General features: G+C 43.6%; 1 protein-coding gene across 5 annotated transcripts in view; it reads right to left on the minus strand.

The window, feature by feature from the left end:
• Window positions 1-8,731: 8,731 nt before the first annotated feature.
• Window positions 8,732-13,120, minus strand: part of LOC140393835 (mitogen-activated protein kinase 14) — a 73,288-nt gene continuing 68,899 nt past the window's right edge. For all 5 annotated transcript variants that reach the window (XM_072480347.1, XM_072480346.1, XM_072480349.1 and 2 more), the window contains 2 exons: window positions 11,810-11,983; window positions 8,732-9,620 (listed from right to left, as the gene is read on the minus strand). In XM_072480347.1, the coding sequence (XP_072336448.1) occupies window positions 9,547-9,620; window positions 11,810-11,983 (248 nt within the window). In that variant the 3' untranslated portion in view covers window positions 8,732-9,546. The remainder of the gene's footprint in view (window positions 9,621-11,809; window positions 11,984-13,120) is intronic.

The raw sequence follows: 13,120 nt of genomic DNA on the forward strand, positions 1-13,120 counted from the left end.
ATCCATACTTCCCGGAGCAAACCGGTGATTATTACAGATTGGGGACCGGACCGATGCTCCCACATGTCTCCTCCATTGCCCCCAGACTCTCAGGGCCACCACCACCACAGGGCTGGTGGAGTACCGTGCCGGCGGTAACTGCAGAGGCGAAGTTACCAAGCCCCCAGACTGGTGCCCTTGCATGAAGCCGCCTCCATACGCTCCCATGCTGACCCCTACTAAGGGCAATTTAGCATGGCCAACCCACCTAACCTGAACATCTTTGGACTGTGGGAGGAAACCGGAGCACCCGGAGGAAACCCACGTCGATGCGGGCAGAACGTGCAGATTCCGCACAGACAGTGACCCAAGCCAGGAATCGAACCTGGGACCCTGGAGCTGTGAAGCAACTGTGCTAAACTGTGCTACCGTGCTGCCAATGAGCTGAGCGGTCACACGAAAGGTGGCTCCTACCAGGAATCTTATTTATTTATTCTTAATTTTAGAGTACCCAATTAATTTTTTCCAATTAAGGGGCAATTTAGCGTGACCAATCCACCCATCCTGCACATCTTTTGGGCTGTGGGGGCGAAACCCAAGCAAACACGGGGAGAATGTGCAAACTCCACACGGACAGTGACCCAGAGCCGGGATCGAACCTGGGACCTCGGCGCCGTGAGGCAGCAGTGCTACCCACTGCCCCACCGTGCTGCCCTGGAAACTTATTTTTTCACCTTTTTAACCCAAGGAACAGGCACCAAACCTGTAAAAAACCAAACCAACTAACCACCCTCATCAACAACTCACCTGATTTGGGATGCCAGTGAACCAACAGACAGGTCGCAAGGGGAGAAAAAACAGAAAGACCCCAACATCAGAGGTGGAGGACCCGTGTGGCAACACAAATCTGAACATGATGGATCCAGCAGTCGCTAATGCTGTCCCAGTCATCGACGGAGTAGCTGATGGAGTTCACCTCTCCAAAAGCATAGAGAGAGGTAATGGATAACCTAATGTTGGTGATGAAGACGGCAATCGAGACCGCACTGGCCCCCTTACACAATGATGGGCAGGGTGGAGCGACAACTGGAGGCCCAAGGAGCGGTGATCCAGAAAGTGGAGAAAGCGGTCACCGAGCAAGACGGACGGATCGCCTCGCTCGAGGCCGAGACAACAAGGATGGCAGCAACCCAAGAGACACCAAAGGCCAAGATAGACAACCAAAAAAACAGGTCCTGGTGCCTAAACCTCTGGATCGTCAGGCTACCAGAGGGCACAGAAGGTAGGAATCCAACCGAGTTTGTATCAAAGGTGATTGGGAAACAAGTCGGGAGGAAGGCTTCACCAAACCCCAGCGGTAGACTGAGCACACAGGCCACTGCACCAAAAGCCAAGACAGTGGGAACCACCATAGGCAATAATCGTAAGACTGCACAATACCAAGATAAAGAACAAATTCTGAGTTAGGCAAAGAACACGCGGTCGTGCAAATGGGAAAGACGCACCATCCTATCTACCAAGACATCGGGGCTGACCTGGCCAAGCGGAGTTCAATGGGGCCAAAGCGGCCCTCTTTTAAAACAAGGTGTGATTTGGCATGCTATACCTGGTGAGACTTTGGGTCACATACAAAGACAGGGATAATTTCTTCACGCCGGAAGAGGCAAATGATTTAGTGCAAAGAAACTAACAGGGAAGAAAAACTGAACAGGATGGCGCAAAACTATGGACCTCTCTGAACGGTGGGGGCGGCGGCGGAAATATACGTCTCACTGATCCCAAAGAAAGACAACGACCCAACAGAGTGTGGGTCATACAGACCCATTTCACTCCTAAACACCTCCACAAAAGTCCTAATGAGACCACTGGAGAGTTGCTTGCCAGAAGATCAGACCAGGTTTGTCAAGGGCAGATAGCAGACGGCAAACATCAGACACCTGCTGAGCGGGGTCATGTCTCGACCCGGGGAGGAGACACCAGCGATGATCATCGCCCTGGATGCAGAGAAGGCATTCAAGCGGGTGGAGTGGAGGTACCTCACAGAGGACCAGGAATGGTTTGGGTTTAAGCTAGTGTTCACCTCGTGGGTGAAATAGCTGTACAGCACTCCCATGGCGAGTGTACGGACGGACGGCACCTGATTACCTCCAGCGGCACAGTCACAAGGCAGGGATGTCCACTGCTCCCCGCTGTTGTTCGCTCTGGCAATTCAGCCACGCTCAGATCAGAGGGGTGCAGAGGCATTCAAAGAGGTGACAGGGAAGTCTCTCTCTCTTTGTGGATGGCCTGCTGCTTTACGTCTCAAACCCCCTAGCCAGCATGGGTAAGATAATGCAACTCCTGAGGGAGTATGGAGCCTTCTCCACTGACTGAATTTCCAATTTCCGAAAAAGCACAGGAAATTTCAGTGGACGTCAGAATGTCAGGAGGCATTGGATAATCTGAAGACTGTTAACCACCACACCAGTGTTGATGATACCTAATTATGCCAAGCCATTTAAGGTGGCAATTGATGCGAGTAATATGGGTGTTGGTGCTGTACAGCTGCAGGAAGACAACAAAAGAAGCAAAAGACCAATTTGTTATTTTTCTCGGAAACTAAATATTCATCAAAAGAAATATTCGACCATCGAGAAGGAGACAGTGTGTTTGGTATTGGCATTACAACATTTTGATATTTATGTTGGTAACAATTCATTGGAGACAATTGCATATACAGGCCATAATCTATTAAAATGTTTGAACAAGTTTAAAAAACAAAATGCAAGACTGCTCAGTTGAAGTTTAGTTTTTAAAAATATATTTTATTCCAAATACAGAAGAGTTCACAAATATGAAACACACTAAAAGATATTACAAACAATTTGCCAGTTTTGTTTTATAAACTAATTATAACCCCAAATAAAACCCCCGGTCCCCACCCCACCCAAACAAACAAATCTTTAAAGCAGCAATGAACGGCCTCCACCTTTAGTGAAACCCTTCCTCCGACCCAAGGGCATGCTTGATTTTTTTCTAGTCGCGGGAACTCGGCCACATCCCCCAAACATGCTGAGGCCTTGGGTGGCACCACCCACTTCCATCCAAGTAGGATTCGTCGCTGGGCAATCAGAGGCGAAGGCCCAAGGTATTGGCTCCCTTCCCCTCCAAAAGCTCCGGCGAATCTGACATCCCAAAAATCACCTATAGCTTGTATGGCTGAGGCTACCTTCTCACAAAGCTGGTCTGCCAGGAGTGCCGTATCTCACCGCCATGGGGGCCACTGGGCTCGACCTGTCTCAGCATCATAGTCACATAATGTGGTGCGTGGTCGGATAACACTATCAGTGCACACTGCCTCCACAATCCCCAGGAGAACCGATTTCCCCAACACAAAGTATATTCAGTATGCCGTGCATGTGGGAGAAGGAAAACTCCGTCTCTCCTGGATGACAAAACCTCCATGGGTCCACCCCCCTCCCTTTTGTTCCATAAACACTACTGCCATCTCCGACGTTACTAAAGACTCGGGCTCAATCTGTCCTTCCTTAGGTCAAACACAGTTAAAATCAGCAGCCCCCCCCCCCCCCAAATCAGTTGATGAGAGTTGTGGTCCGGGATGGCCGGTAACATGTTCTAAATAAATTCCGTGTCATCCCAATTTGGAGCATAAATGTTGACTAAGACTACCAACGCCCCTCCCCAAGATCCCCCTCACTATTTTGTACCAGCCCCCTGGATCCCGGCGCCCCCGCCAAGACCCCCCTGCCCCCCCCCCCCTCGAATCCTGACGCTCCTGCCAAGACCCCACTCACCATTACGTACTGTCCCCCCGGATCCAGCACCATACTGCGTGCCCTAAAGGCCACTCACCTTTTTATTAAACAGGATAGCTGCCCCTCTCTACTTCAAATCAAAATTTCAGTGGAATGCCTGCCCCACCCATCTGATCCCTTACCCTCAAATGTCTCCTGCAAAAAGATAACATCCACTTTCAAGCTCTTCAAATGCACAAATACCATGGATCTTTTGACCAGGCCATTTAACCCCCTCACATTCCAGGTAATCATCCAAACAGGGGCTCTCTGATCCCCCCCCCCCCCTCCCAAATTAGGATTCATGATCCCTACTTTGTGAGGAGATCCAGCCAGATTCAGGCCCACCTGTTTCGGGCCCATTCAAAATGGCCACCACTACCACCCTGTCCCAAGCCTAACCAGATACATGCGCCACTAGCATTCTTCGCTCCCCCCTCAACATCCTAACCACCCCCCTTGAACAACCAACCCACCCAACCAATTCTGACCCCCCCCCCCAATGAGAACCTAACCCAGGCACCCCCACCTGCAGCCCCCTCCCTCACATTGCTCTCTTTTACTAGCTTCCTGACCCCCATTTGGAAAACCTGAGAAAGAACCCCACCCAAACAACCCTTCACCCCACTCCTCCAACCGCAATAGTGCAAACCAGGAAGAACAAACTCAAACTCCCTCTTGCCGAGACCCCATACCCCAAACTCCCAATGAGAAAAACACAGAACTCAAAAATAATCCCAACATCAACCATGGTGAAGAACCAACAGATGAACATGTGTTACACAGAGGTGTCACATGAACGTGCTATTTGAATGTCTGGATCTTTTACATCCGAACTGTACATCACTGCAAACCATGTCACAAAGTTGTTCGCCTCCTCTGGCTTATTAAAATAATTTTCTTTGTTCTTGAACATGACCCAGTTTTACCAGGTACAGCATCCCGAATTGGACTTTGCTCCAAAAGAACGCCGACTTGCCCGTGTTAATTGGCCATGTCGGTTCCAATGTCCTGGTATATGCATATGGAGTGACCCTTCTAGCTCGTCTCTTGTGGACCTCACCCACCTCAAAATCCGCCACTTCTCCAAGTATTTATGTAACTGAATGATTACCGCCTATGGCGGATCCCCGGCTCTCGGCTTCTGACGCAGCTACCAGTGGGCCCGATCCACCTCTGTGGGCTTCTCAAAAGCCCCCTCCAGACCATCTTCGCCACTTTTTCAGCTAGCCCAATCACTATGGCGAGGTCCTCCTGCCGGTGCTTCCTGAATTCACCAACAATAAACAGCATTGGCATTGGCAAGTGCAACAACAACACTGAGGTCCGCCATATTTTCCTTCACTGCGCCACGAGTGTCCTCCAAATCTTTAGCGGGGCTTTGCTCGATTTAAGCTTTGTATTATAACCCGCCGACATCCCACAGTATAGGAAAACGGGATCTCGGAAAGTTCTTGGGAACAAGACTCAAGGACTAAGACCACAATTTAAAGTGAAGGATATCAACAGAAAATAGTAAGTTTAAACAACATTTTTTTCAATAAAAGGGTGATCGTATTGTGGAACAGATTAGCAAAGTGGCGGACCAGGAAAATAGCAGAGGTTTGAAAAAGGACGAGATTAATTTCAGTTAGGAAATGGGATACAAGGCTAGTAATTCTGTAATCAGGTAAGCAATCAGAGGGCAGTGTCAGCTAGATCAGTGTTCTTCAAACTTTTTTTCCGGGGACCCATTTTTACCAAACGGCAACCTTCGGGGCCCAACCTGGCCAACATTCGCGACCCAAGCCGGCCGACCTGCGCGACCCACCATTTTCTCCTGCCTCGTTTACTGCTGACAAAAATGGAGGAAATTATTTTGGGTCCCTTTGGCCCTCGTACACGATCCTCCAATGGAACCTGTTGGATAAAGGTGAAGCCTTCCGGTGTCGGAAAATATGGAGTCTCCACCTGTCCAAAGTTCGGCATTTTTTTCCTGTAAAGTTTTATCAGATAAAACCCCCCCGAACTTGTAAAAACAAAATTAAATGAATAAAATAAATGAATAAAACCCCCCCCGAACTTGTAAAACAAAAACAAAAAGCTGCGACCATTTAAAATAAAAGCGGATGCAGTGCGCATGAGTGCCCGATGATCTTTCACGCATGCGCAGTGCGGCCGTATTTGTTACATGTTCGCGGCCATTCTGAAGGCCACTTGCAGCCGGCGTTATTAACAGCCGCTGCTGCGGCTGTTCCCTGCAGATTTGCACGATCGGGAGCGCCGTGACGGATGGCTCCGCGACCCTCCCGACACCTGCCCGCAACCCACCCATGGGTCAAGCCCCCGAGTTTGACAATGCCTGAGTTAGATGAATTAGTAATCTCTTTGGCTCAAAAACATTTCACAATGTTGGTAACATTTCAGGTTAAACCAAAATTTTCCATATAACTTTATATCTAACATTTGAGTTTTTATTTGTTTACCATTTCTGTGAGCAGTTAAAATGCATTGTAGGGGCAGCACGGTAGCATTGTGGATAGCACAATTGCTTCACAGCTCCAGGGTCCCAGGTTCGATTCCGGCTTGGGTCACTGTCTGTGCGGAGTCTGCACATCCTCCCCGTGTGTGCGTGGGTTTCCTCCGGGTGCTCCGGTTTCCTCCCACAGTCCAAAGATGTGCAGGTTAGGTGGATTGGCCATGATAATTTGCCCTTAGTGCCCAAAATTGCCCTTAGTGTTGGGTGGGGTTACTGGGTTATAGGGATAGGGTGGAGGTGTTGACCTTGGGTAGGGTGCTCTTTCCAAGAGCCGGTGCAGCCTCGATGGGCCGAACGGCCTCCTTCTGTACTGCAAATTCTATGATTTAATGTTTACATTTTTTTAAATTTAGAGTTCCCAATTTTCCCCCCCCAATTCAGGGGCAATTTAGCGTGGCCAATTCACCCAACCTGCACATCTTTGGATTGTGGGGGTGAAACCCACGCAGACACGGGGAGAACGTACAAACTCCACAGGCAATGACCCGGGGCGGGGGTCGGCGGTGGGTCCTCAGCGCCGTAGACAGCAGTGCTAACCACTGCACCAAAATGCAGTTTAAATGAGATGCCATTACACTTTGCCACCTTCACATCAGAGGTAATTTCTAATCTACCATAAAATGAATCAGAGGATTGCATTCATCTTGGTGGTCAGGCACATATTGCTATGTAATTAAACGTACTGGATTAGATTCAGCGGTTTCTTTTTCTTCATGGCTTACCTGATGTGGTTTTCGGTATTAATGAGCCCAAAGAATCAAATGCTGGCGAATGACAAACCACATCTCATCATTAGCTGCCTCTGGTTTTCCCTCCATGACTTGTGGTCAAACAGAACAAACAAATAAATTGAGTTCTTAACCACAAAATTGCACTGGTGATTTGTAGGCTCTTAAAATCTCAAAAATGATGTAATTCAACCATGATTTCTTGATGTTCTCATTTTTCCCCCTTTCAAGTTTGTTTCACACTTCACTGTGGGCCTTGGCCCTACACCGCAGGCAACACATGAAATTTTATTGACAGATTTCATAGATTTAATCAGGCCCTAAATCAATAATATGTATGTAAAGGAGAACTGCTTGCGACCTGATCAATATTTTGGCATGAATAGGTAATTTTAGAAAAATTTTAGAACGCATATGAACAGTAATGAATTTGAACTCTTGCTAGGCAGGTGGTTAACGAGGAATTTCATGGGGGATGGTACAGAACCGGCTTTTTCAGAGTGGGGGTCGCGACCCATGGGTGGGTCGCAGGCAGGTGTAAAAAGGGTGGCGGTGCATGCTGAAATTAACATAAGCATCCCATCTACCGGGTAGCATCAATAGAATGGCGAACAGAGAGTGCCATGAAAATAGCTTTTGTGACAGGGGATACACGAGAATGCATGGCCCAGGAGCAAGAAGCAGAGTGGATTGGTGGACTGACAGACTTCTTAACAGCAAGCCAGGTGGTTAGTTGTAATTTGGAGCCATCACACGGACAAAACTGCTGACTAAAAGGATATCTGATCATCACCAATGAACCGATTCTTCACAGAACTGAAGTCTTTCAATCAACTAATGTTAAATTGAGCAGCTTTTCAGGATCACCAACCAAGAGACTCAGTCCCCAATTCTGTAGCGAAGTTAGCACAGACCCCTTTCCTGCAAGCCTTCCATATACACATTCTTTCTTGGCCCTCTCACTGGATGGAGCTTTTGGGAAGCCAGATACCAGGTTGGAGGGCAGTGACTGTACTTCATTGGCTGAAAATGACTTTTTCAGATAAATGACTATTTTTTTTCCATAATTCACACAGTCAACCTCATGGCTCTCCTCTACACTTTGAGTATCTCTGTTTTCATAGAATCAGAGTTTTACAGATGAATATCTCTCTGCTTTCTTAGAGTCAGAGTTTTACAGATGAATATCTCTCTGCTTTCTTAGAGTCAGAGTTTTACAGTACAGAAAGAGGCCCTTTGGCCCAACGTGGCTGTGCCACCCATCAAGTGGGTCCCAAAGTTGGCAAAAGTGGGCCCTGGGGAAAATAGTTTGAAGAACATTGGCATCGAGGATAATGTTTCCCCCCCACCATTCACTCAAAGGGGATGTTAGTATTTTAACTACCCGCTTATCCAAATTAAGAAGTCAATGAATGTTATTTGACCACCATCCCTTATTTTTCGGTTTTCTCTGTTTTTGGTTTCAAAAGGGTCATCTTGAAATATGGGAAACACACGCTGGTAAAGCCTAAAATCGACTTGAACTATTTCCATATAAAAAAGTCATCAATGTCATTTGCCATAATTAAACTCAGATTCAAGTATGAAAACAGAGTTTCAGAACTTATAAAACAGTTTCCCGTTCCATCCAATCTTTAATGTTTTTATTCAAAGCTAGATTGCCCCGTTTACAGAAAACCTCATCACAATTTGCCAGGCACAACAGCTACTAGTTTTTGAAAAAGCATTTGAATTTATTTCAGAATAGTTTATTGTATGGTCTTACTACAATGTCACACCTGATAAGTCACAGTTACAACAAAGAACTCTACAGGTATATTGGACAGCTGGAGTAGTTATTACAGTATGGAAAATATTTTTCATAATTCTACTTAACCTTACACAAGAGTGGTGAAGCATTTTAATACAAATAAGTAAATTTACCTAAATCTTTGAATTTGTGCTATAACATTCCCGTTCCAATATCTTATAAACAAAGACATGTGTTCGTTCTTTTAGCTTGTAGTAGTATTGCTGAACAGAGTCAAGTAGGTTTTAAAAATGAAATCACAATAAAAACAATCACCCCTTTATGCTGTAAACAGCAAATACATTTATAAATTAATGTACATCCCATTTGTACTTTTTAAAAAAGTAACAATTACTGCCTGCATTTCTTTCAGGTTTGGGTGGTTTTTGTACATGTCATTGAACATTTAAAATAGTATGCAACTTTGAAAATAAGGCATACAAATACACAGAAGTTTACCAGTTCGAATACAAGTGCTTGCAAGGGATTTAGTTAGCAAACAGAGTTCACAGTGGATGATAACGGCAATATACAAAAAGCTGGCAATTGCCCAGGATTTAGCAAAACATGCAGGATGTAGAAGAATTGTTATAAAAGTTCTATTTTGCCCTCACCCACAACCAATCTGTCATCAAGACCACGATAGGCACTTGATAATATTGGAAAGAACCATCAGTCGAACTGGTTAAGTCCTCACAGTGATGCGATTTAAAAGATCTCAATACAGAAGTCAGGTTTTCATGGCTCCAAGTCCATACTCTCGACTTGTAGCTCTGGTGGCTCAAAGCTGATTACTTCTTCATAGGTTAATCCTGAACATGAAAGAGCAACATCTTAAAAGGTCTTTGTATTATTATGTGAATAAAAATATTGAATGAAAATGAGGCCTTTTACATGGCAGATTTGGTACAAGATGAAATACTTGTACCAAACATGAATACAAATTCAATCTTGTTCTTGCAAATAAGCTCCACTCAAAAAGCAAAGGAGGAAATAAATGTCATTATTTTCTACTATAAGTGTCCATTGCTGCATATTTCTATCATAATCAAAGGGTATTCCTCAGATCAATAATAGAAATTCTTACTGCTTTTATTTTTCTCAAGTTCTTTTTACAATTAAGAAAAGTAACCCAGAATCATACATGGCACAAGACAGGGAATGCACACCAGTCCTCATCAATTTGAGTCAAAGGACTCCTTCAATCTGGTTTTGGAAAAGTCACTTTCATAAAGATCACACATTCACTCCGATCAACAACTCACCCTCATAAAGCATAGATTTAAACAATGTTTACACTATTTTGCACATATAAAGTACAGTTATATACACAGGTACACACTGATGAATGTAAATAGATTTGCTGGAAAAATATCACATTGAGGATGAAGGAACCCAGTACCCAGTGAAGTCTATGGTTTACTTGCAGAGTTAAGAATGGTTTGAAAGGGGCGAGACATTTTATTATGAGTAATTTTGAGTGGGCGATTTTTGGCTCAATTGTGACTTTTCACAAAGGATTATTGTTTTTTTTTTAGTTGCCATGGAAGAGCCTTGCTGCACATGAATCGATTGAAAAATGCTCCACTATAGTGAAGATGAAATTAGCACCCAAGGAATTCAGCAACTTCAATCATTTCTATAAACTTGTATGTCCTGAATATTGGTCAAATTGCTGAGACCGTTCTCAGTTCTGGTGTACATGTACCATTCAAAACTACAAATTGATCATTCTATCACTAATAAATCTTCATAATGGCCTCTCAGCTTGGACAAGTAGGATTGTGCTTAGTTGATTGCAGTTCTATGCTAAACACAAAAGAGGCAGTTTTTGCCTTCAGTAATAAATAAACCTGGACTTAATTGCTTTCTGCTTGTGTTATTAATCCTTTAAACAATTCCCTTAGTGTCTTTATCACTGATTTTTCCCTTTTATTCAGTGTTTTCAAGGGTAATTACAGAACAACAATAAATGTTGGCTTAGCCAGCACCACCCTGTGAAAGAATTTTTAATTTTTTTATTAAATCGCTTTTGACATAAACTTCAACTTCAGCATTTCATCCCATCTGAATATACAGCCTGTCAAAACAAATGTTACATTTTTTTTTAAGAATGGGCCAGATTTTAACTGTGCAAGTGAATGGGTTTGACACCTCACCTGCTAAATCATACAATCACATTAAAAATCTGGCAGAATCTCAAAAAATCTGACACACAAAAATGTACAATGGCATTTGTAAAAAAAAAAATCATCCTGTTGATGTGGTTAGAAATCTATTAACCGAAAGCAAATTGCAAACAGTTTGCAATTTTATAAGGACAATTAAAAATATAGCACAACATTCACCTACATTTGTAGATCAGGTTTTTGGATTAGAAACCTAGTAAAAGGCAACTCCCCATCAATCCTCCGATCTCTGCATTTATGCAGAATTTCAGATCCCTTGGATGCAGCAACTTGGTATTATATCATGAGAGAAAATATCTTCCAATATCCCATAGTTGCTTAGCTTGTGATTGGTTGCAGATTTTAAATTAGGTTTTAGTACATTTTACATTACCGTCAAGCCTCTTTCGAATATGTCAACATGCACTAAAGTAATTTGTAAATTCAAAAAGACAACAGGTACTACAGTTAAGTATTCAAATTTTACATTTTAATGCTATTAAATGAGTCAGCTAAATATATAGGTGGTGTACAATTATGCTGAACTGTACAAAAGATTTCTGGATGAACACGGCAATTTTGCATTAGCGGAGTGCAGTCAATCAAAGCTGCACAGTATCCCTGCTTTCAACACCACTATAATATTGAGTGTCATCAAGTCTATCCAAAAGTAGAGCCACCATATCTCCCCATTTTAGTGGTGAATTTGCTATCTCAGCCTGATGAGCAATGATGACAGGAAAGCAATATTAGAGGCAGCACTGCATAAAGTCTTTGATCTTTGAGCACAATTCTGGAATCACTGCACAAGTAAGAAGAATAGCTTCACTTACTTTTCCATTCTTCTATTTCAAGCTCTCGACTTTCAAACGACTGATCATAAGGATCTGCTTCAGGTTCATCATCTGGGTCATGATACTGAGAGAAATATGAATGAGCCAAAGCTTGTGCCGCTGTGATCCTCGTATCTGTGTCCAGCACAAGCATTTTCTCCAAAAGGTCAACTGCTACATGGGGTAATAAAAATGGTTAATACAAAATTGATGAGGGCTTTTCTTTGTAATATTACAACCACTTGTTTCTTATTCATTAACAAAGTTTCATACATTAACACAAAAAATTTAACTGACAGTTAGCAGGTTACAAAAAGCAATTGTGAAAGAGATATATGCTTTTGTCTCTCTTCTCATCCCCTTACTTCAATGCCAAAAACAACTACTTAAGAAAAAAATACACTAATGTCTGCACCTGCTTATAGCAGGCACAGTGTTAGCATAATATGTCCATTTTGAGCACTGGACTGTAAAACCATGAATTTTAAGAATGGAACTTAGCCCCAGATATCCTACAGATGATTTGAAGTGTAAATCATTGGTTTGGGTGTGGGAGGGGACGGGGGGGTTTATAGAAATATTTATTAAACAAAAGTTTTGATGCTTGGGTCATTTGTATCCCTTTACTGATTTAGACTTTTGAAAGAATGACACCCATGTGGCAATGCCAGTTTTGAGAAAGGATTTGCTGTGATAGGAGGAAAATCAGGAAGCTCGTTATTGTAAGAAATCGCTGTTAAAACCTTTCATCAAAAAAGTATTGACACAGCTCGTTCTCTCTCTGAAAGAAGGATATTCCACAACACCCTCCTGGGCTGGCAAATACAGGGCAGCACAAGTTATTTTTGCTGAAGACATGATTCTGGTGCAGGCTCTGAAACAAACATATTCCTAAACCCAATAAGGTTGGATCTCATGATCAATACCCAAATCAACTGTGAGTAAAGGTTAAACAGGATGTCCTAATAAGCGATAAGCCAGAAGATGGGCTTCATGGGCTTTGGAGTGATTACCTTAAATATCTGCCCCCTGTGAATAGGCAACCAAGTAAACGACTGACATGAAACAACCCAAAAATAGGATATAGAAATGGGTTCTCAATAGTGGGTATAAAGCACTTCAGTTAGCAAAGAGCTTTTCGAAGTGGATCTATGCTGGCTCTGATCTAGCATTTTGGCCAGCTCAAGATAACCGAGAAGAGACTGTCATCTCCAATGACGGAGGTCAGCTTCATCAGCCTGTTTGTCCAAACCAGGACCAATAAATTTTCTTTCCTTATACGAGTCGTTATATCTTCCTGCCTATTTAGCG

Source organism: Scyliorhinus torazame, chromosome 17 (genome assembly GCF_047496885.1).
Source record: "Scyliorhinus torazame isolate Kashiwa2021f chromosome 17, sScyTor2.1, whole genome shotgun sequence".
Classification (NCBI taxonomy): Eukaryota; Metazoa; Chordata; class Chondrichthyes; order Carcharhiniformes; family Scyliorhinidae; genus Scyliorhinus; species Scyliorhinus torazame.